Below are 26,556 nucleotides of genomic sequence, written 5' to 3'. Positions count from 1 at the left end.
GCTTGGCGAAGGAGACTTGAGTCGATGACTTCGGGCGACGGGCTGTCCTACAGGAGGACCCGTGTCGCGAGGGCAATGAAGCGGCACTAGGGAGCCACCCGGAAGAGCCTGGAGCGAAGGCTGCCTTGATGAGCTCGCTGCATGGGATGGTTACCCGGACCCACTTGTCTCTGGACGAACGGCCCTTCCTATGTTTCTTTCTGGAGGTCCTGGCACGTTTCCTGGAAGGGGCTGACCGCGAGCGAGACCTCCTCCTACGGGACCTCTTCCGCTTCTTCCTAGAGTCCCGGGGACCTGAATCTTCTGAGGAGGACGAGTCCAACGAAGCTGATGAAGATGAGGCCGATGACGGGGAGGAAGACGAGCTCGCTGAGTCCTCCAAGACGTCTGATGCTGTTGGGGGGTCCTCGTGTCGTTTCACCGGCGAGATCGGCTGCATAAAGATGGGCGGGAGCGTCGACGACGGTGCCGGGGGAGACCGCACAGTCTTCTTGGGGCCGAACCAACTTCCGAACTCTTCTTCTAACCGCATTGGGGACCTGAAGGGCGTCCTAGGGGCCGTCCATGCGATGGAGTCTGGATTCGACGAGCATGTCGGCGGACTCTCTTTTTGTCCGCTTCTCCCCCGGTCGCTGAAGCACCTGAAACACACAGCCACGATGCGGGGGAAGGAGCCAGAGCAGTCTTCCCCCCCCCGGGTCTTCGGTAGAGACGGGCCCTGTAGGCACCAGAACCTAGTCTCCCGAGCACCCCCCCCCCCCAGCAGGCCCACCACACGCCTGCACAGACACAACATCCCCCACATCAGGAACATCAGCCTCATGGGGATCGGCAATGGGTAGGGGAAGGAGGAGGGGAACCTTTCTCCGACGGAGCCGTGGGCGACGCCAAGGGCGAGGCGGTGCTCGCCTTCTTGGGAGATCTCTTGGGCGCCTTCTTCTTCTTGGTACCCCAGAGAGCCCACTGGATCTCGGGCCAGGACTCGCACTCCAGACACGTGGCGGACGGGGAACACACACTACCCCCTACACGACGAACACAGGGTATGCGGATCAACCTCCAGCTTAGAGAGGAACGCACCACAAGATTTACCGGCATTAAGCCTGGGGCAACGACGTGGGTGCTCCATAATAGTACACCAAAGCACCAAGCAACACAAGAACACAGGGGAAAGAGGTGGATAATAGGATATAAGGTAATCATTAAACACGTGGGAACCACGTGGGGACACAAAGGGTCAGGGACACAAAGGGTCGCACGGTATGTGAGAGAGCGGCGAGATGTTAATCCCGCCGCGACCAGAAACTTACTAGTGACAGAGACCTGGCCACGCGCTCTCGCTGACCCGGGTCGCCTCAGGGCGAGTATTCATCCGCCACAGAGGGACCCATTATAGAAAACGGAGATAGAGGAAACTACACAAAATTCTGGTCGGTTGGGAGGAAAATCCCAGATACTCCTAAGAAAGTAGTTCGAGGTAAGTACTCCGTGTTGGAACAAACACAATATATTTTGCCAGAAATGCATAATTGTTTGGTGGCCATAGCTTGTACTGCTTCTAGTCTATCTATACCTTTCTGAATACTTGGAGCCAAGAATTATTGGACTCCGTATTCTATATGGGGTCTTACAAGTGATATGCAGAGCTGTAGTACAGTCTTTGTTTCTTTATTTTAATTGTCTCTTTGTGTAACTTAATAGGTCTGTAGTTGCCGAGTTCTTCTTTTGGTCCCTTCTCGTAGATTGGAGGAACATTGCCTAGCTTCCATCCTTGTGGTACCTTTCTTTCGTTGGCTGTCTTTCGGAACATCCTGTAAATGTTTGTTGTTATCTCTTCTTCTAGTTCTATAATCTCTCTTGGATGAATATCATCTGGACCGGGTGCCTTAAACTTACGGAGTCCCTTCATTTTCTTTTTGACATCATCCATTGTAAAGGAGATTCTATTTAATGGTTGTGGCCCTTCATATTTGATATTTAGTTCAAGGAGGGTCGTTGATTCTTCCCTAGTAACTACGGTTATGAAATATGCATTCATCAGTTCGGCATTTTCCAAATCATTTGTCATTAGATTGCCCTCTGAGTCTCTTAATGGGTTAATATTGTTTTTGATTAGTTTTCTCCTGTTTACATAGGCTAAGAAATTCTTTCGGGTTTTCTTTACTTCTTTTGATTGGAAATTTCATGAATTGAAAGCTGTGGATCCATTGATTTATGTTTCATGTCTGTTTTTTTACTGCATTGGCTATTTATCTGTTGAACCATTTGGGTTGTGGATTTCCATTTGGTAAAATTTTTTCTATGCAATATAAATTTAGCCCTTTTTACTTTATATATTTCTACAAAGGAGTGCCATTGTGTATTTATGTTCCCTGTTTCGTCATATTCTAAATTTTTGGTGTATTCCTTCAGTTGTATCCATTTATCCCGTCTGTAGTCTAACTTGCTTATAATTTTTCTTTCTTTTACATGAGGAATGTGTCCCCCTGTGTATGATGTAAAATTCATATTGTACCAGTTTACATTGAAGTCTCCCATTAAGACAGCTAGCTTATTGTTCACTTATTGTCCAATTTATCTATACAACTCATCGTCCTGTTCTTGCGATTGATGTGGTGGTCTGTATATTACGAATATGGACATGTTTTTTCCTATGGTGTAAAGATTTGCACCTGTCACTTCATATTCGGGTTCTAATGTAATGATTATTGGATTTAAGTGGTTTTTGACAAAGAGCATTAAACCCCCCCCCCCCCCCCCCCCCCCCGCCCCGCCATCTTAAGTAATGCGATCCTTCTTGAAAGCTTGCAACCTGGGATTTCGTATTCTCCGATAATATCCTATATTTTATCTTGAATCCAGGTCTCGGCAATACCTTTGACATCTAGTTCCTCACTAGCTATCTTTACCCTAAAGTTTTCCATTTTATTTCTAACTGACGGAACATTGAATTGTGTCCCTTAGAGAGAGAGAGAGAGAGAGAGAGAGAGAGAGAGAGAGAGAGAGAGATATGAGCATCACCTTCCTTGCACCTCATTATCTCTTCACCCAACCATTACCAAGTGGAGCATTTTCGACATCTTCGTCAAAGACGAACTTGATTGACATGAGTAATGGGTTAAATCCACTGACGGGAACTGTCAACGTCTGTCAACATCAAATCTTGAAATATGCTGTCAATGAAGTATGCCCGACATCTTTTAAATATGGGTGGTGTCTTTTTAAAATATACATATCTATCACTCGGCTCATTCGGACTAAGTTATTTGTTTTGCTTTTATGATTTAAGAAAAATAAATAAACAAGATAACATTCGTAATTTACTCCAGATTTTGATTACAATGATATATTAAAATACTCGTTTTTCGTTTTATCAGAAATAGCTTAAACATTCATCAAGACATCATATCTATGAAGACAGGTCTCAATAATTTTTTTGATTTAAAGACAGGATACTATTTCCACTTAAATATATAACAAGTTGAAACGCTTCTATCGATGTAGTAGTAATAATAATAATAATAATAATAATAATAATAATAATAATAATAATACTCGATCTACCAAGGCCTTTCCCCCAATTTTGGGTGGTAGCTGACATAAAAAAAAAGTACAAAAACAAGAGGACTTTTCTTCTCTTCTCTCCTCCCAGCCTGACGAGGGATTCAGCCGACCTTCCCCCGTTATCCACCACAAATGATGCTTCATGTGCTGAATCCTCTACTGCTGCTATCTCAGCAGTCACCAAAGCGACCAGAGGAAGCAGCAGGGCCTATTGGAACTTTCCACAATCAATCGCCATTCATTCCTATTTCTAGCACACTCTTACGCCTCTCTCACAACTACCCTCCCATCAACTAGAGCTTTCTTCACTCCATCCATCTACCCAACCCTTAGCCTTCCTCTTATACTTATCCCATCAAACCTTGGTCATTTTCCATTCTGTCTACATGGCCAAATCACATCAACACATTCATATCCACTCTAGCTGCTATTTCATTTCTTACACCCGTTTCTCACCCTCACTTCTTCATTTCTAACGATATCTAATCGAGATACACCAACCATACTCCTCAGACACTTCATTTAGAACATTTAATTTCGGTCTCCGTCACTTTCATACCCCACAACTCCAATCCATACATCACAGTAGGTTGGTACAATCACTTTTTTCATACAGAACTCTCTTTACATTGATTCCTAACCCTCTATTCTTTACCACTCCTTCACTGCCCCTAACACTTTATATCCATTGTTCATTCTCTCACGTACATCTGCTTCCATCATTTGTGCAACAACAGACCCTAGGTACTTAAACTGATCTACTTCCTCAAGAAACTATCCATTCAACATGACACTCAACCTGGTACCACCATCCCTTCTCGTGCATCTCATAATCTTACTCTCAACTTCCTTCTCTTACATACCCTCCCAAACTCTGTTACTAATCAACCCAGCTTCTCCGAGGTCTGCAACCAATATAGTATCATCAGCAAACAACAATAGATTAACCTCCCACGCATGATCACTCTCATCGATCACTTACAATCCTCAACCAAGCACTCGAGTATTCACCTCTCTCACAACTCCATCAACATACAATTTGAACAACCATGGCGACATCACACATCGCTGTCTTACCCCACTCTCACTGGAAACCACTCACTCGGTTAATTTCATGTCCTAACACATGCTTTACTGCCTATGTAAAAACTCTTCACTAGTTGCAACAACCTTCCACCAATTCTATATAAACTCATCACTTTCCACATTGCTTCCCCTAACAACTCTATCATAAGCTTTCTCCAGATCCATAAATGCAATATACACCTCCCTACCTTTTGCTAAATATTTCTCGCATATCTGCCTAACTACAAAATTCTGATCCATACATCCCCTACCTCTTCTAAAACCTGCACTTCTAAGATTACATCCTCAGTTTTAACCTAAATCCTATTAATTAGCACTCTAACATACACTTTTCCAACGACACCCGACAAACAAATAACCCTTAAAATACAAACACTCATGCACCTCTCCCTTACCATTGTATACCGGAAGAATACATGCACACACCCAGTCCACTGGTACCACTAACAACATAAAACATATATTAAACAATCTCACCACCCATTCAAGTACAGTCACACCCACTTCCTTTAACATCTCAGCCCTTACGCCATCCATACCAGGTGCTTTACCTGCTCTCAATTCATTCTAGTGCTCTCTTTACTTCATCTCTTTTATAATCTCTCTGTTATTCTCATCTCCCATCAGTGATATCTAAACACCTGTAACAGCAAGTATATCTACCTCCCTATTATCCTCCACATTTAGCAATCTTTCAAAATATTCAACCCTCCTTTTCCTTGCCTCCTCTCCTTTTAACAACCTTCAATTTTCATCTTTCACTGTCTCTTCACCCTCCTTGCTCTCTTCACTCTTTTCCAAAACTTCTTATTCTCTTCATTCAAACGACCCAATTCCTGACCCCACCTCAAGGCAGCCGCCCTCTTGGCCTCAGCTTACCTTACGTTTTACTTCTACATTTTACTCTCTATATCTTTCATACTTCTCAACACGATCATTCTGCAGCCATTTTTTAAATGCCCTCTTTTTCTCTTCCACTTGCATCTTTACTCCTTCATTCAACCATTCACTACCCTTTCTCATATGCCTCCAACAATCCTCTTTCCTCACACATCACATTCAATCCCAACAAAATATTCTTTTACTAACTTCCACTCCTTTACATCACCATTTTCTTCACTTCCAACCTTTCCTGATATTCACTTTTTTATCCCTGTTTTTTTTCAACTCTTCAACCTTCACTGCCTCCCTTTTACATCACCCCCTCTTTTGCTACAACAAATTTTCCTGCAACCCAACAAATGATCAGACAACGTTAGCCATACCCCTAAACATGTACACATCTTTCAATCATCCAAAGATCTTTCTTATCAAAGCATAATTCATTAACGCCCCCTTCTACCACTCTTCCATTTACTACCATTACCCCTGTATACTAAATTTAGTTATTCCTTTTCTTTTAGAAAAATCTACAACTTATCACCAGCTCTGTTCAACACATTATCTACTAGTCTCTCACCGCTCATTTTCACCCGGTATGGCCTACTTCCCAGTGACACCTTCTACCTCTCCAACACCCCACTCTGGCATTAAAGTCACCCATCACAACTACATAATTCCTTCTACCAGCCCTCCTACACACCTACGTAATTAATTCCAGGATTCATTCCGCTCTTCTTCACTTTTCTCACAACCTGGCCCATACGCCCTAACATAGGCCCAACATTCCCTACCCAACCTCACCTTACCCACATTAACCTTCCAATCCCACTACTTTTATCTGTCATCACTCAACAATAAAGCCACATCCTCTCTTGCTCTTCCTCTTTCAATCCCAGACACTCTACCTGTCACTTCACCAAACATCACCTCACCCTTCCCTTTTATCTTTGTCTCACACAAGGCCAATACATTCATCCTTCTATTCCAAAACATACTTCCAATCTCACATCTTTTACTTTCTATCCTACTACACCCTCGCACATTCAGACACCCCAGAACTAGAGCACAGAGAGCAGTCACTCTTTCCAGTTCCTTTAAATAATAATAATGATGATAATACTAATAATAATAATAACATTAACAACAATAATAATTATAATAATAATAATAATAAATAATAATAATAATAATAATAATAATAATCAAATAATATTAAAGAGTAATAATAATAATAAATAGCATAAATGAATAATAATAATAATAATAATAATAATAATAATAATAATAATCAAATAATATTAAAGAGTAATAATAATAATAAATAGCATAAATGAATAATAATAATAATAATAATCATCATTCATCATCTCCTCTTACGCACATTGAGAGAAAAGGCCTCGATTAGATTTTGCAAGTCGTCTCTATCTTGAGCTCTTAATTCAATACTTCTCCATTCATCATCTCACACTTCACGCTTCATAGTCCTCACCCATGTAGGCCTGGATCTTCCAACTCATCTAATGCCTTGTGGAGCCCAATTAAAGGTTTGGTGAACTAATCTCTCTTGGGGAGAGTGAAGAGCATGCCTAAACCACCTTCATCTACCCCTTACCATGATCTCATCCACCTATGGCCCTCGGGTAATCATTTATAGTTTCATTTCTAATCCCGCTTTGCCATCCAACGCCCAATATTCTTCTGAGGGCTTTGTTCTCAAATCTACTAAATCTGTTGGAGATTGTTTCATTGTCATACCATGAATCATGTACATACAGCTACACCGATCTAAATAAAGCGATACATAGCCTGATTTTTATCTGTAATTTAAGGCGATTTGATTTCCAAATTTTACTTAACCTAGCTATTATAAGATTTTTTTCATTAAACGGCCAATTCTAAAGACCCTGTATTAGAGATAATAGCTCCTAATATTTTAAACGATTCTACCTCATTAATCCTTTCGCCTTCCGATGATACTCCATCTTCCATTACATATTCCGTTCTCATCATCTCTGTTTCTTCTATTTATCCTGAGCCCAACCTTCTGTGATATTTCATACATTCTGGTAAGCAAACATTGCAAATCATGTGGTGTTCTGCTAATAAGAACAGCGTCATCAGCATACTCTAGGTCAGCTAATTTCCTTTTACCAATCCAGTCCAATCCTTCTCCTATTTCCAACTGTTCCACACATTACAACATCCATGAGGAAGAAAAACAACATAGGTGACAAAAACATTCCCTTGGAGTACTCCGCTGTTCAATGGAAATTCATTTCGCAGGGCACCACTAACATTAACTTTGCACTGGCTATGCTTATGAAGAAATAATAATAATAATAATAATAATAATAATAATAATAATAATAATAATAATAGAGTAAAATTGGTCGACCTCTTGCTCGACTTTGACCTTTGAATTAGGACTTTCAAAATTTAAATTGTATCACTTCCAAGTAAAATTGTGGCCAGGAAGTTTTTCACAAACAAGCAAACAGATAAACAGGGGCAAAAACATAATCTCCTACCAACTTCGTTGGCGGATGTAAATATTCATCAACAAAAAACTATACGATATTTCCTTAAAGTCAAACTTTCGCAGGAAATATCTAAATGGGAAAATTTCACGCCAAACCTGCTGTCTCTCAGGAATAAATTCCCCAAAAAGGACGCAATTCCCCCATTAATTACCCTGCAATGGTCCCATATTTCCCTCGTAACTGCAACAAGGTTCATTAAGTTTCTTATTGAGTGGAATCGTCCATCATGGAAGAGTCATCCCGATAAAAGCGAAGAAGGAAATTTTGTCACACGTTGAATATCTTAATTTTCATACATGCATTTTATTATATTAACAGTATTTATGACTTTGTGTGATTTCGCCTGGGGCTCTAATCTCGAGGTTGTTATGAGAATGCAGACATTAATGTATAAAAATATATGGCTTATTTGAATATATATATTATATATATATATATATACAGTATATATATGTATATATATTGTATATATATATATACATATATATTTATACATATATTTACAGTATATATATGTATATATATTGTATTTATACATATATATATACATAAATACAGTATATATATATATGTATACACAGTATATATATATACATATATATACAGTATATATATATATATATATATACACATATATATACAGTATATATATATATATATATATATACTGTATATATAGATACATATATATACAGTATATACATATATATACTGTATATGCATATATATACAGTATATATATCCATATACATATATATGAATATACACAGTATATATATATATATATATATATATACATATATACATACACACTGATATTAATATGAATATGGAAAGTCTATGATGCTTCTTCTCACGTACCCACGAGAAAAAATGCATTTATCATTAATATTTCTCTCTCTCTCTCTCTCTCTCTCTCTCTCTCTCTCTCTCTCTCTCTCTCTCTCTCTCTCTCTCTCTCTCTCTCTCTCTCTCCTTACAAGAGGATTTTGTAGAATGTGGAATGTGGCATGAAGAGGCAAAACCTGATGAATGGGAGTTGGGAGTGTTAGTGAAAAATGGCAATTATTGATTGCAATAATTACAGAGGTATCACACTTATGTCAGTTGTCATAAAATATATATAATGCTTATTCTAAAGAGACTAGATAGAAAGAGTGATAAAAAGCTGAGAGATGAACAAGCAGGATTTAGAAAAGTTAGAAGCTGTACTGTCCAAATTTTCATTTTAAGACATGTACAGCAATGCGTAGAATATGGAAATCTACTTCTGATGGCATTTGTGGACTATGAAAACGCCTTTGAATGTGTGCACCGGCTAATTTCGTGAAGGTTCCTGCGTTATTATGGAATTCCTCTTAAATAAGTAAATTTTATTAAGTCTGTTCATGAGCATAGCAAGTGCATAGTTAATATTAATGGAGTCTTATCAAATGAATTTCCAGTGAACTGTTGAGTACTCCAAGGGAATGTATTGTCGCCTATGTTGTTTACCTTTCTAATGGATTTTGTAATGCATAGAACAGTTGGAGATAATGGAGAAATTTCGGACTAGATTGATAATAGGCAATTAGCTGACCTAGAGTATTCTGATGATGCTGTAATTATTAGCAGAGCACCACAGGATTTGCAATGCTTGCTTACCAGAATGCATGAAATATCACACGAGGTTGGACTCAAGATAAATGGAAGAAAGACAGAAATGATGAAAACGGAATATGCAATGTAAGATGAAATATCATTGGAACGAGAAAGGGTTAATGGGGTAGAATAATTCAAGTATTTAGGAACTATGATCTATAATACAGTCATTATAATTGAAATTTTATGAAAGATAGAAAAAAAGCATATCAGACAATGGCTAGGTTAAGTGAAATTTGGAAATCTAATTGTCTGAAACTGCACGTAAAAATCAGACTATATATCAGTTAAGTGAAATTTGTGTTTTGTATGGACAAGATTCGTGGTATGGCAATGGAACAATCTCCAACAGATTTAGTAGATTTGAGAACAAAACCCTCAGAAGGATATTGGGAATTAAAGGGCAGGGCAGGATTAGAAATGAAATTATAAGCGATTACTCGAGTGCCCTATGTGGATGAGATCGTGGTGAAGGGTAGATGGAGATTATTTAGGCATGCTCTTCGCACTCTCCAAGAGAGATTAGCTCACCAATCTTTTAACTGGGCTACACAAGGCACTAGAAGAGTTAGAAGACCCAGGCCTACATGCCTGAGAACTATGAAGCGTGAAGTGTGAGATGATGAATGGAAAAATATTGAAATAAAAGCTCAAGATAGAGACAATGGCTCTTTGCGTCAATAAGCGTAGGAGATGATGATGATGATGATGATGATGATGATGATGATGATGATGGCAGTGTGTATGCATGTATGTGTGTGTGTGTATATATATATATATATATATATATATATATATATATATATATATATATATATATAAATTACATAATGGGCCGTCTTAATTTATTCTTTTCACGTCGTACTCACGAGAAAAAAACTATCAAACCATAAAACCTCGTCTCCTGAACTAGTTTTAAACTTTGTCTCTTCACTCGACTCTGTAACTACACACAAAATTACCCGCTTGAAAACACTATCCCACTTCTTGTCCCATGGAATATCAATGTCTTCTGCTGGCGACAGCCTGCTTCGTCACGCACTTCAATTTACTCCATTCGTCAAAGTGCAGAGAGAGAGAGAGAGAGAGAGAGAGAGAGAGAGAGAGAGAGAGAGAGAGAGAGAGAGAGAAGGCTTTTATTAGCTTACTGGTGTGACAACAACTGCGTTCATCTACGTTATAAAAAGCGAAACCGAGGTAAAATTAACCCAAATAACCATTTAAGGATTGCGTCCTTCTTTGAGTGAGAGAGAGAAAGAGAGAGAGAGAGAGAGAGAGAGAGAGAGAGAGAGAGAATGCAATTTTAATTCCTTTTGAAATTCCATATTCCATGTATGCAATAAACGTTGGTGTTGCAGTAACAAATGTCATCTATTGTATTTTACTAATATGTGGTGCCATTTAAAAGGTCTCGGCCTATCTAGGAAATGAGCTTTAAACTATCCTTTTATAAGATATACTTTGGCGTTTAAAAAAGAAAACAAAGGCAAGATGTAAATTCCGAAGAATATCACTTGAGCAGAAAAAGTTACCGGAGTAAATAAGAATTGATGAGCTCTTTCGAATAAATGAGGGAGATGCTTACTAACTGGGGGTTTCTCGAGGAAATAAATGAAAATAGAAATAGCACTGCCTGATAAAATAACTGCTGAAACCCTATGAGAATTAAGCCACCTACATAAGATTGTCTGATAGACGTGTCTTTAACTCAACCGTACAACGAAGAGACTAAAGAAATGATAATTCAAACTATGAAAGATAAAACTAACAAAGCTTCTTGAAAAACTACTTTAGTCTGAAGTGTTTCTTTTCAAACTACTTTAGTCTGAAGTGTTTCTTTAGAAACTAATTTAGTCTGAAGTGTTTCTTTGGAAACTAATATAGTCTGAAGTGTTTCTTTAGAAACTAATTTAGTTTGAAGTGTTTCTTTAAAAACTAATTTAGTTTGAAGTGCTTCTTTACAAACTAATTTAGTCTGAAGTGTTTCTTTAAAAACTAATTTAGTTTGAAGTGTTTCTTTAAAAACTAATTTAGTTTGAAGTTCTTCTTTACAAACTAATTTAGCCTGAAGTGTTTCTTTAATAACTAATTTAGTCTGAAGTGTTTCTTTAGAAACTAATTTAGTCTGAAGTGTTTCTTTAAAACCTAATTTTGTTTGAAGTGTTTCTTTAAAAACTAATTTAGTCTGAAGTGTTTCTTTAGAAAATAATTTAGTCTGAAGTATTTCTTTAGAAACTAATTTAGTCCGAAGTGTTTCTTTAGAAATTAATTTAGTGTGAAGTGTTTCTTTAGAAAATAATTTAGTCTGAAGTGTTTCTTTAAAAACTAATTTAGTCTGAATTGTTTCTTTAGAAACTACTTTAGTCTGAAGTGTTTCTTTAGAAACTAATTTAGTCTGAAGTGTTTCTTTAGAAATTAATTTAGTCTGAAGTGTTTCTTTAGAAATTAATTTAGTCTGAAGTGTTTCTTTAGAAAATAATTTAGTCTGAAGTGTTTCTTTAAAAACTAATTTAGTTTGAAGTGTTTCTTTAAAAACTAATTTAGTTTGAAGTGCTTCTTTACAAACTAATTTAGTCTGAAGTGTTTCTTTAATAACTAATCTAGTCTGAAGTGTTTCTTTAGGAACTAATTTAGTCTGAAATGTTTCTTTAAATACTAATTTTGTTTGAAGTGTTTCTTTAAAACTAATTTAGTTTGAAGTGCTTCTTAAAAAACTAATTTAGTCTAAAGTGTTTTCTTTAAAAACTAATTTAGTCTGAAGTGTTTCTTCAAAAACTACTTTAGCCTGAAGTGGTTTTTTTTTTTTGAAAACTACTTTATTCTGAAGTGTTTCTTTAAAAACTAATTTAGTCTGAAGAGTGTTTCTATACAAACTACTTTAGTCTGAAGTGTTTTTTTTATGCCAACCATCTACTACACGTAACTTGAATATCTACCTTCCCCAAGCCTTAGGAATAAATTTTCAACGCAACTTTCTCAAGATATTGTTTACATACAATCACTCTTTTTGTAATTACGATAGTCAGTGATACAGCAAGTACAGCCAACGCCATAATTGCAATAGATACTTCAGTGAATTTCGTTGATTTGACTCAATTTGTATGATAATCACCTAACAGAAATACGATAACTACAATCGCTTGCCGATTAATATCTATAATTACGTGGCACTGAAATATAACTGTTTCCGTTCAATAAAGGAAACAAAAATGTTATCTGAATCAAAGGAAGTCTTCAAGTTTAATCATCCGAAATGTTCACAGAATAGTGTGACCTATTGGTAAGGTCTCTGCCTGGTGATCGCCCGACTGATGTTAGAGTGATCGAGTTCCGCTCAACCTCGATAGTTCCTTTAGCCTCTGCAACCTCGCCATCCTTGTGAACTAAGGATGGTGGGATTGGGTAATTGGGGAAGCCTAAGGGTCTACCTGCTGAGTCATCAGAAGCCATTGCCTGGCCCTCCCTGGTTCTAGCTTGGGTGGAGAAGGGACTTAGGCACTGACCCTCTGTATATAAGGTCAGTCTCTAGGGCATTGTCCTGCTTGTTAGGACAATGTCACTGTCCCTTGCCTCTGCCATTCATGAGTGGTCTTTAAACCGAAGATCAACCTTGCTCCCTTCAAAAAGAATTCAACAAGGGGGCGTTTCCTTTTTACTTAAACGCATTCTAAAAATGGAAGTTAAATCACATTTATTACTTAAAAAACTTGCGAACAGATGTAGAATTCTATTTGTAACTAAAAACCAAAGCATATTAGTTGAATTTTATGCGCAGCAATATTCAGGCATCGAAGTTCCATTTTATGCATAACAAAATTAAATCATAGAAGTTTACTTTTGTTCCCAAATTACAATATTTGGCAACTACATTTGAAATGATTATGTATCTGTCAATATCTTACCGGCTATATCATCAACTATAAATACCGCATTGAAAAAAAAAAAAAAAAAAAAAAAGAATGGACAGCTTCTCTAAAATGAATTCGAACAATCCATAGCAAAATAATTTAAATTTGTTTAAGAAATATTTTACATATTTTCTTACCAACTTTACTATGCTCGATAAATATGTTAACTTCTTGAATTACTTCTCTTGATTGATTCCGTAGTCTCAATGAAGTGACGAATCCAGCAATCAGCGCAAAGTGCATTTCAGTACTCACCTGAAATAAGAAAAGGAAATATTTAAAAAAGAAAACATTACATAACATAAACAAATAACACACGACACATTAACATCACTGCATTAAATACATAATAATTTAAGAAATTAGTTACAAAATATCTTTACATAAATAAAAATATACCGCACGTAAAATAATTCAGACAATGAAGCTTTGCGTAACCAACACTAATTTGACGAATACAAAATAACAAATTTATACAAACAACGAAGAATATGCAAATAAGTTACTACGAAAAATTATTAATTAATACAAGCACAAATCCACTGACAAATAACGATCACATATGAATAACCACACCAATATAATAAAGAGCATGTATCTGACTATATATATAAATATACACACACACACACACACACACACACATATATATATATATATATATATATATATATATATATATATATATATATATATGTAGATAGATAGATATATAGATGTAATTTTCGATCACTCTAAGAGGCACTGCCAGATATATAACTACTCTCTCTCTCTCCCCGTCCCTGGGGGAGGGGGATAGAGAGTAGTGATACCCTGGTGAGAGGGGGGGGGGGCGTCTGCCATGTGTGTGCATATGTATCTGGATATTTAGCCGTCATTTTTGACGGGTGGTGTTGGCTAGTATAAAATGATGACGTTCATAAACAACCAAGACCGAACGACAAGACGCTTTCATTCACCTTAACGATAAATCAAATCGAGATAACGGCATTTACTCTCTGAAATCCTCCCTACAGTTAAAAGAAGCCTAAGAGAAACAATCTTCCTGACATAGTTTAAAACTGGGTCAATGACCTATGAAATCAGTGATGGACGCAAGGAGATTTAGTATCGACAAGGAGATATGAGGCATAATGTGATAAATGGGAGTAGGCATGAATAACGATAAACAAAGGATGCCAAGAAAGTATGATAATGGACGGAGCGTGTTGCCTACGCCTTCTCACTGTCATTTTTCATCATAAAATGGAAGGGTAATGCCTTTTCTTATAGCCTCCACAAGATTCAATAAGTAACCTCAAATCATAGTTAATCACAAAAAACATATACTCTACTGTTTAACACTCCAGTGATATAATTTACTAAGGGTTTTAGGGCCACTCTTGACTGACAGGGCCAAGGGACAGTGATATTGCCCTAGAGACTGACAACACACACACACACACACACACACACACACATATATATATATATATATATATATATATATATATATATATATATATATATATATATATATATATAATCAGAGCCCATGGCCCCTCTCCCCTCAAGCTAGGACCAGGGATGGACAAACAATGGCTGTTGATGACTCATCAGATATGCCTATAGGATTCCCCAAACACCTTAGCTCACAAGGATGATGAAATTACTGGCACTACAAGAAGCTATTGAACTTAACCGGGACTCAATCCCAGTATAGGAGATCAACAAGCAGGGATGTTTCTAATAAGTCCTCGAGACTGAATTGATGAGCGTAAGTCTCATCTACACCCAAGCTAGGACCAAGAGGGACCAGGAAGTGGTTGCTAATTATATATCAGGTAGACTTACTGCCCACTCAAATCCCCGTTATTACGTCACATGGACAGTAAGGTCATGATTTGACTCGTGAATTCTATCATGCAGTGAGCAGGGCTTGAATCTGGGTCAAGGGTCAATCACATTATGACCTAATTTCGAGGTATAAGGTATGTTATTATCAACATTATTTCTGACTCCCTAAATCTAATGGCCACATTGTAAATTAGTGCTATTCATAAAAGGTTTTTCAAATGCTACGAAATCTATTTTATTTTTGAGAGAGAGAGAGAGAGAGAGAGAGAGAGAGAGAGAGAGAGAGAGAGAGAGAGAGAGAGAGAGAGAGAGAGAAAGCTTATGGTTAGTCTGTATCAGCATCCTTCAATTCTGCTACAAATTTTCACAATTTCCTGACATCGACTCTTTCCTAACATTGATTCTCAGAGAGAGAGAGAGAGAGAGAGAGAGAGGAGAGAGAGAGAGAGAGAGAGAGAGAGAGAGAGAGAGAGAGAGAGCAAATAATCATGTTCAGCATAAAAAAATTACCGAAGATATAATTCTAACATTATAATGATGAATTAATAACCAATAAAACTTTTTGCTTCAAAATAGCAAATAAAAACTCCAGATTTAACTTCCAAAAACAAATTCTCAATTCTATTTTCACAATAAGGAAACCTTATATCTTGCTTTCAAACAAAAATAAAATTTACTAACTTAAAAATTAAAAATCCTCACTAACTTCCAAATGAAGAACCGTCACTTTTGGCCTCTAAATAACTACTCCTAGGTTTTAAACGTAACTCCTCAGTTATAGCTTCCAAATGAAAACCACATTTCCTTCTTCCAGATAAAACCCCCTTCTTGCCTGATAATAAAAATTCCTCACTTATCTAATAACAAATCTTGCTTCCAGGTTCCAAATAGTAACTTGTCGCTTCAAGTTCTGAAATAACGATTTCTTACTTTAGCTTCCAATAATAATTCTCTCTTCTAGCTTTCAAATAACGACTTATCACTTCAAGCTTTCACATAACTACTCACTTCCAGCTTCCAAAAACAAAACCACTTCTAGCTTTCACATGAATGCTTACCCTTTCCACTCCTAAACTACAATATATTAGATCCTATATATTTGAGAATACACAAGTTCTGAAGTATCACAGGGACATCCAGATAACCTGAAGGTTGCCAAAGGCGGCTGGGAAATGACTCCTGAAGGCACGGGGAGGGGAAACAAGAGAAAGGGAAGAGGGGAAATTGAGGAAAGAGGGGGGTATGGAGAGGAGGTAGGGGGTTGTTGCATAACCTACCACCGATCACCAAAAAAAATGACCGCTCTGATAAATGACGGTTCATGATACCTCTTCGGGAAGGGATTTAAGGGGGGGAGTGCAGTAGGAGGGAGATTGGGAAGGGGGAAAAAGGGAGGATATGGGAAGGACACAAGAAACTGGGAGAGGGAAATGAGATCATGAGATGGTGAACAAAAAAAGTTAAAAGGAGAAAATACGAAATAGGGGAAAAGAGTAAGTGGCGACGAGAATAGAGAAAGAGAAAAGAAACACGAAGAAACAAGAGAAGGGAAAAAAGAGAAGAGAGGTGAGGAAGAACTGACAGAAAGGTATGTCGAATGAGAAAGCAGTGTTACTTGATTGCATTTGGCCAACTGAATGACCGATTAATTAGTTGAGTTATCTGGCATCACTTTTCTAAATTCCTTAATTCCATGATATATCTATTACTAAGAGAGAGAGAGAGAGAGAGAGAGAGAGAGAGAGAGAGAGAGAGAGAGAGGGGGGGGGGGTAACCTGAAAAAAAGAGAACATAAAAAAGTAGAATATGTAGGAATGGGCTGAATACATGAGAGAGAGAGAGAGAGAGAGAGAGAGAGAGAGAGAGAGAGAGAGAGAGAGAGAGAGAGAGAGGCATTCTGATTAAGATTAGGAACATAACCAAAAAAAAAGTAGGATAAGTAGGAATAGGATGAATAAAAGGGAATAGGAAATGAGAAGAAAAAGCAGGAGGAGGAGAGACTATTGTGGCCCCGTCAAACCCGAAAAATGACAGACACTTTTCTTCTCATCGTTTTCTGTCGAATTCACTTAATCTTGTTCTTTCCAAATTTCAGCCAGAATTTTCTCTGTTTGCGCACGGTTGGAATCGTCCCTTTATTCAGATTAGGATTCATGATTTTCGGCCATATAGTTCGGGTGTTGGGGCCTGGGATACCATGCAATTCTGGGAATATGAGTGTAGAAGGTTAAGAAAAAAAATAGGTGCAAAGAGATAAATGTTCGGTTTTACCGGTTGATTTTATGGGCGCTGTTTGACAACTATGTTTGAGACCAGGAAACTGTCTCGTTTATCATATTAACATGCGAATTAACGTGTGTTTTCCGTTTAAACAAAGTGCCTCTTTAAAAAATCATGATGAAAAAAAAATGTTAAAATAACTACAAAAAGAAAGAAAAAAAAACTACAGCGGCACTCGGTAGAGAAGATGCATTTGCCACTACAAGCATCCTTATTTTGCTCTGTACTTCAATTTTCATCAAAATCTAATGGATTTGTCCTAGGCTCATACCCCACATGTCCATCAAGTTTCGTTGTAACTGGCTCGCTGGTTTTTGCGCAATGCTGTTCACAAACAAAAAATAGACAACCAAAATATTTGTCAAATACTTAACATCGCTATTATTTCCAAAGTAATGATGCGTACTTGTACTTTAATGTGCCTTATCTATAATTTTACATATTCATCCTTGCGTCATACCCGCAATGCCTATCAAATTTGGTTAAAATCAGTACAGTAGTTTTTGTGTAAAGCTGCTTAGAAACAAATAAATAAAGGACAACAGGGGTGAATACACTGACGAAGTTCACCAAAAACTCTCTCTCCCCCCGCAGCAAAAACATACATGGTCACAGTGATGTGTCAAAATATAACATAAAAACTCCTTCTCCCCAGGGAAGCCAATTACATGTAACTAAGAGGTCACAAACGCAAATCAGGTCATTGCATCATGCTGTAATTACCAAGCGAGTACAACGTTACTATCATAAATAAACGACCCCAATTCAACACCTTGTTATTATGGATGATAATCTAATCAAGAGAAAATTGGCATGTATTTTGAACCTCATTAAAAAAGTGAAGGAAAGGAAAAAAGGGCAATCATTAAGAGTGTGTGAAGAAAAGGGCTGTGAAATGAGAGAAAAACAAGTGGAAAAAAAAAAGTTTTCATTGGGTATGTGTGGAGGAAATGCCGTTAAAGAAGAGGTAATAAGATATTTGAAGACGATAAGCAGATGATGATAAAGAAAATATTGAAAACTAATGCGAAAGTAATAACGTGATAAACATGAAATATGCTTGATGATTTAATAAGAGATTTTGGAAGAAGAACAAATATTGCAATTCCTATGGAAGACAGATATATACTTGAAATCATGATGAATAAAATGTTTGGTGATTTTAATCAACGAAGATTTAAAGGAAAAGAAATGCACTTATATAAAAGTAAAATATAGTCAAGATATAAAGATTAAAAAATCATATATAAAGGATAACAATAAACCAATGTTTTTTAAACAAACTGTGTTTGGGGTGAATTCCACAAGGAAATAAAGAAATTTAAATTGACTATTATAAGAAGAAGGATTGAATTTTAAGAGAGAGGGAAATGCTGCATAAGGAATAAAACGAACACAGATATTGATATTTGACAAAATGACATATACTACCAGTTACGAAAAATCCATCCAGAATATGCGTAAAATTAGTCATTTAACAATGGTGCTGCATAAATTAAATACTTTTTTGTAATATGACTATCAACTAATAGTTAAATACTCTTCTAAAACACTCATTGTGTATGTATATATATATATATATATATATATATATATATATATATATATATATATATATTCACATATATATGTATATGTATATGTATATGTATATATATATATATATATATATATATATATATATATATATATATATATATATATATATATATATGTATATATATATATATATGTATATATATATATATATATATATATATATTACTTAACATCTTCCTCTAAAAGAGGGTGGCTCCAAAGCAAACAACACATCAGTCATTTTAACTGCTGAATAGTGGGTAAACAAACGTCCCATGCAGCACACCTTTCACATCAGTCGCTTCATACACCTAGGCAAAAACTCATCAGCAATTCACCAAACACTAATCATATAATTTGATTAACCATACACTCTATCTACTATGAAGGGAGTGGGGCATCATTAATGGGTAAACAACCATCCCATTTACAGAATATTTTCATGAGTGAGACTGCTATCCCACACCCTTTTTCCCTGGCCTAGAAAAATAATGCTTCCCATTTGACTGACATTCTACAAAATGTCAGGCAGGTGAGTGATGTACCACTCCGTCGTGTCCACATTGGCTGATTGTACAATTCCAAAGGTGGGGGAACATTCTCTTTATACATACATACATAAATACATAAACTTATCATAAACTTTTATCTCTCTTGATGGTTCAGTTGGTAGAGTCCTCACAGACATGGTTTCCGGCTGAATCTCCGCCCGCCCAGAAGCTGTTACCATAAAATGAATTCCAGTGGATATATATCCCCAAGATAGAATTCGGTACTAAATGCCATTGTGGGTGATATTTACATTGATTGAAATCACGAGTGTTAGTGATATATATTCATACATACATACATATATATATATATATATATATATATATATATATATATATATATATATATATATTATATATATATATTATATATTATATATATATATATATTTATGTGTGTGTATGTGTGTGTGCTCATTGTGAGAGTATGTATGTGTGGATGTTTGCATATTTTGATTGATAAAGATAAGAGCAATAGATGGCTATTTAGAAAAACAGATTCTCCGAAAGCCTTTTTATAGTGTATCTAAAATACTCAAATCCCTCTTCCTTTGCCTTTCGACCACCAAAGCTTATCCAATGCTCCTTCAGCAGAGGCAAGACACATATGTCAGGAAAGGGGATTAAAATCCCCCCTCCCCCGATTAACCTCTGAGCATTTACTTTGAGGCCAAACTAGTTATAAACTACCGAAAGCTAATTAAATTATGCTAAGACCTATTTTGTGTATTTGTAGAGCAATAAGTCATTCATCACCCGGAAAGGGGTTGTGTTTACAAGGTAAAGAAAAAATGTGATGGGTTATGATACTGAAGACGGCAGAGAGAGAGAGAGAGAGAGAGAGAGAGAGAGAGAGAGAGAGAGAGAGAGAGAGAGAGAATGGCATGTTTACTTAAAACACTTGAAACAAATTTCCTCTATCCAATTCATTGACAGAGAGAGAGAGAGAGAGAGAGAGAGAGAGAGAGAGAGAGAGAGAGAGAGAGAGAGAGAGAGAGAAAACGCGTTTACTGAAAACATTTTAACATTAATTTCTTCTAGCCGAGAGAGAGAGAGAGAGAGAGAGAGAGAGAGAGAGAGAGAGAGAGAGAGAGAGAGAGAGAGAGAGAGAACGCGTTTACTGAAAACATTTTAACATTAATTTCTTCTAGCCGAGAGAGAGAGAGAGAGAGAGAGAGAGAGAGAGAGAGAGAGAGAGACTCTTTCAGCCCAGCATCTCAAAATTAAATTCCTGTGGCCATAATATCTCACCCGAAAGAACAACTTCGTGGTTATCTTTCTAAAAAAAACCCAAAGCATCACAATTTACACCAGACACAAATCAAGACCTTCCATTCGGCATAAAACTACCGCAGCGTCCGCATTTATAATATGTGGTCTCTCGCAATTAAAAATCTCCCTCTCCTCAGAAATTATTAGCATTTTTCTTAATTTAGTCATCTAGCATTTTCTGGAGGGTGAAACGTACGACTCCCAACATGATAATTGTATTCCAGTTTAAACGTAAAGTTTATATGAGTTTTCATATTTAGATAAAGCTTGGAAAATATACAAGAAACAATCCTAATGTTCTGGTGAATTTCTATTTGAAAAATTATGATAAAACGAGTTTTATATCTCAAGTAATACACGTACGAAAATATGGGAAATCATTCAACATACAGAGCATTATGCTTTACAAAAAGGTTATTTTTTATTGAGATTTCAATTAATCATTTAACAATTTAAAAAGTACTATGCCTTACAGATGTTATTTTTTGTAGATTTAAATTTATCATTCAACATAATTTTTTTAAATATCATGTCTTACTAATAGATTATTTTTGTAGAAATTTAAATCTATCACTCAACAACTTTTAAAATATCTTACAAATAGATTATTGATTTTTTTTTCAAAGAAACTTAAATGTATCATTAAACATAATTTAAAAGGTATTATGCCTTACAAAGATTATTTTGTTGTTGATGAGATTTAAATTTTCAAAGATATCGATATATAAAAGAAAATTATCTTCAGCTTCCCAAGAAACATACGAAATGATACTATCAAAAGTTCTAAACTTGTGGAATTAAAAGTTCTTTTCTTTCTTTTCATTTTGCTTTAAAGGTTAAGCGCCTACTTAGCCAGTGTTATGCTAAATTTGGATATCCAGCCCAATGGCTATTCGCACTGGCCTTGTAAAATCTATTATCAAATAAAACAACACTTAAAATCTATGCATTGATTTTAGGATGAATATTATCTATAGCACCGTGAATAGCAACGGTAACTTATATACTTTATCGAGTATGGCAAAGGCGGTCACCCATTCAACTACTAACCTTAAATGTTGCTTAATCCAACTGACTGTGTACAAGTTTCTCACTGTAACTACCCAAGCATTTGTTGATGGTTACCCATCCAAGTAGTGACAAAAACCAATAACGCTAAACTTCATTAATCAGAAGACAAAGTGTATACCGTACGTGCCAAAATATAACAACGATCTATTGAATTATAATAATGCATCTTGATACAATAAGCCCGGATCTACTGAATTACAATTATGCGTCTTAATACAATAGGCATTGAAGAACCCAGGAACTTTCTCGCCAATACCAAATTGAGAGAACTAACTTCGGTGAAAAAGTCGGAAAACTTTTGACTGGCGAGTTTGGCAATTACTGATTTTTCCTAACTCCCCAAAACAAAGAAGTCCATGACAAGTGAGTTCATGAAAAGCAGTAATTAATGGAGAAACTGGCAGAGGATAGATTAATAGAATGAGAAAGAAACAAGATAAAATAAATAGATGGAAAATAAATAAAATGTGTTAAACATGCGTAAAAAAATTAAACTGGATCATACTTGTATATAAAATCAACAAAACTACCAACCATGTGTAAATAAAACATCAAACATACATGGATAAAATATAAAAAAAGCATAAATCAACAAAATGTAACATACATGCATGAAATCAATAAAATGTATTAATTCATCAAGTGTATTACGATAGAAATAAGAAAAAAAAAGTTGGATATTGTATGAGTAATACCCTACACAATTTTTTTTTTTCCGAAAATAAACCTTATAAAACAGATTACTTCCCCGGTGAAAGCTTCCAAGTCCGATTTAGGATTGAAAAAGAACACTTCAGGAAAGTTCCATTATATCCCATTTGTTTACTGCGTATCTAAGCAATGTACCTGGTAATTGGCTGACCGTGATTAGTAGCAATTCACAACTAAGGTAAATAAGCACTCAAGACTACCATCATCATCCTAAATAGGATATTTAATATATGAATCTCGATGTGAATATGTGGATTATAACTTTGCACACACATACTTACATACATACATTTTATATTTTATATATATACTGTATATATATATATATATATATATATATATATATATACTGTATATATATATATATATATATATATATATATATATATATATATATATATACATATACACACACGCATATATATATAGATTTATATATATATATATATATATATATATATATATATAATATATATAATATATATACATATATACCGTATATATATATATATATATATATATATATATATATATAAAGAAGAGAGGAAGTGGGATTGACGAGCTGAGAAAATTTGCTGGATTAGACTGGCAGAGAAAGACCATAACAGATGAGAGATTGGAGTGGACTAGTCACGGCTCATGATCATACACATACACTCACATTATATATATATATATATATATATATATATATATATATATATATATATATATATATATATATATATCAGCCATTACTAGTCTACTACAGAACAAAGACCACAGACATGCCCATCTGCTCGCATTTGTTTATGGTCTTTCTGTGCCAGTCCACACCCATTCTGTTATTCTTGATGTCCTTCTATAGTCTTTCATTCGCATTATATGTTCTATCTATGTCCATTTCCTATTCTTGTGTAAAAATATCCTTCAACTTTTTGCTCTCATATCCATGCTGCTCTTTTTCTGTCTCTTATAGCTATTCGAATCAGTATTCTTTCCATAGCTCTTTGAGTTGTAACTAGCTTTTTTGATGTATAAATTAATGGTAGTAGGACCATCTCCTTAAACAGTTTTCTTTCAAGAAAAAGTGGCATTTTACATTTCATGATTTAATTTTGTTTACCAAATGCTCTCCATCCCATTCTTATCATTCTTTTAATTTCAGTCTTGTGTCCCGGAGAAACACTTACTGTCTGTCTTAAGTGCATATATTAATCAACAAAATCTAGAGGCTCGTCCATAGCTCTTATTTGTTGTCTCTCATTGAACACTATCTTAGTTTTACTCATATTCACTTTCAGTCCTACATTTCTGCTCCCCCTATTCAAATCTTCGATCATCTTTTGTAATTCCTCCCATGATTCACTAAATAGAACTATGTCATCTGCAAATCTTAAGCTGTTAAGGTATTCCCTATTAATATTAATTCTTACATTTTCCAATCTAAATTCTAGAAAACTTTTCTTGGTAAGCAGTGAATAATTTCGGCGATGGGGTTTCCCTGTCTAACTCCTTTCTCAATCGGAATTTTTTCACAATATTTATGTAGTTCTTGAATTGCTGTACTTCCTATATTGATATCTTCGTGTTATAACATAAGATTCTTCTATTCCTTGTTTTTGAAGGGTTTTCATTACTGCTGAGGTTTGCACAGAATCAAAAGCTTTCTCGTAGTCTATAAATGCCATATATAGTAGTTTGTCATACTCTATTGATTTTTCCATTAGCTGGTTAATTACATGGATATGGTCAGTTGTTGAATACCCACTTTTAAAGCCTCCCTAGTCTCTTTGTTGATTAATCTATTCTGAAGAAGTGTTTTAATTCTTTCATTCTACCTTGTTTTGAGTATTGTTCTCCTGTCTGGTGTTCAGCTGCTGATTCTCATCTTAATTTGTTGGACAGAAACTTACGGTCTATTAAATTTCTTATTCCTGATCTAGATATTAATCTCTGGCACCGTCGTTCAGTTAGTTCATTATGCATGTTGCATAAGATTTTTCATAACTCTGACCATCCTTTACATTCAGATCTCCCTGGACAATTCTATCCTGTTCGTAATACTAGGCAGGCAGTTAATTCTAATAGCCAGGCCTTCTCCATCACGAGGCTCAAGACTACGCAGTACTCTAGAAGTTTTATTCCAGCTGTGACCAAGTTGTGGAATGATCTTCCTAATCGGGCAGTTGAATCAGTAAAACTTCAAAAGTTCAAAGTTGGAGCAAATGTTTTTTTTGTTGGCCAGGCGGACATGAGTCTTTTTATAGTTTATTTATGACATATTTGTTTTTGATGTTGTTAATAGTTTATATATGTCATGTATTTTTTGACGTTGTTACTTATTTCAGAATGATTTATTGTTAATTTGTTCTCTTCACTTATTTATTTCCTTCTTTCCTCACTGGGCTATTTTTCCCTGTTGGAGCCCCTGGGCTTATAGCATCTTGCTTTTCCAACTAGGGTTGTAGCTTGGATAGTAATAATAATAATAATAATAATAATAATAATACAAAAGTCCAGCTGTTTTTCTATTCGGCCTAACATGATCATTGTAAATATTCAATATATTACGGAGAGTAAACTTATTGGCGGTAATTTTTCAGGCCTTTGGTGTCTCCCTTTTTGTGAATTAGTATAATAAATATTTTTCCAAGCTGAAGGTATAAAGCATTTTTGCAGACATTTGGTGTAGAGTTCAGCGAGTTTTAGTATTATGAAATCTCCTCCATCTATTATTAAATTAATTGTTAGAAAATTTTCTCCTGCTGAAATACCTTTTTTTCATACCTTTTAATGTTTTCTTTATTTCTCCAGTTACGTTTGGCACCGGCTCAGTTCTTTCATTATTTCTATTGGTGAAGTTATTTCTTATATCACTATTGTATATAAATCCTCTGCAATTTTTATCACTTCATCTATATTGTGAATAATATTTCCATTTTCATCCTGTAAAGCTAACATCTCTTGGCACCCTGTTCCAAGTCTTCTTTTCATCACTTTGATGCTTTTCCCTTTCTTTAGTTTCCTCAATTTTGATCTAATTGTGTTTATGAATATCTTGGATTTTTAGTTTGACTACTGTTTTGAATATTTCTGCTAATTATCTTTCATCTCTTTGATTTTATCCTCATCTTTAATCTTTTCTTTAGTGGGTTTTTGGTCTTTTTCCAATAGTTTTCCTTGATCTTCTTTAGGAACTTGTTCACCTCTGGCTTGCTGTGTATGTGTATGTATATGTATATGTATATGTATGTAAATATCACCCACGAATGGCATTTAATACCGAATTCTATCTTGGGAATATATATCCACTTGGAATTCATTTTATGGTAACAGCTTCTGGCCGGGTGGGGATTCGAACCACCACCTGTACGGCTGGAAACCATGCTGGCAGGGATCTAAAATGAATTCCAAGTGGATATATATTCCCAAGATAGAATTCGGTATTAAATGCCATTCGTGGGTGATATTTACATTAATTAAAATCACGTGTGCTTGTGATATATGTTCATGTATATGTATGTATATATATATATATATATATATATATATATATATATATATATATATATATATGGGTTCCGATCAAAATCCCGTATGTCAAAATCCCTAAACTTAAAATCCCGAATGAATTAAAATCCTGAATTATCAAAA

General features: G+C 35.5%; 1 protein-coding gene across 1 annotated transcript in view; it reads right to left on the bottom strand.

Moving 5' to 3' along the window:
• Positions 1–2,160: 2,160 nt before the first annotated feature.
• LOC137659107 (rhoptry surface protein CERLI2-like) overlaps positions 2,161–26,556 on the bottom strand; it is a 68,926-nt gene continuing 44,530 nt past the window's right edge. Inside the window, exons 3-6 of the mRNA XM_068394186.1 lie at positions 13,763–13,876; positions 11,533–12,348; positions 3,060–3,147; positions 2,161–2,486 (exon numbers count right to left, since the gene is read on the bottom strand). Of these exons, the coding sequence (XP_068250287.1) occupies positions 2,161–2,486; positions 3,060–3,147; positions 11,533–12,348; positions 13,763–13,876 (1,344 nt within the window). The remainder of the gene's footprint in view (positions 2,487–3,059; positions 3,148–11,532; positions 12,349–13,762; positions 13,877–26,556) is intronic.

The sequence above is a fragment of the Palaemon carinicauda genome, chromosome 19 (genome assembly GCF_036898095.1).
Source record: "Palaemon carinicauda isolate YSFRI2023 chromosome 19, ASM3689809v2, whole genome shotgun sequence".
Taxonomy (NCBI): domain Eukaryota; kingdom Metazoa; phylum Arthropoda; class Malacostraca; order Decapoda; family Palaemonidae; genus Palaemon; species Palaemon carinicauda.
The sequence above is the reverse complement of the archived record's forward strand: the minus strand, read 5'-3'. Positions and strand labels throughout refer to the sequence as shown.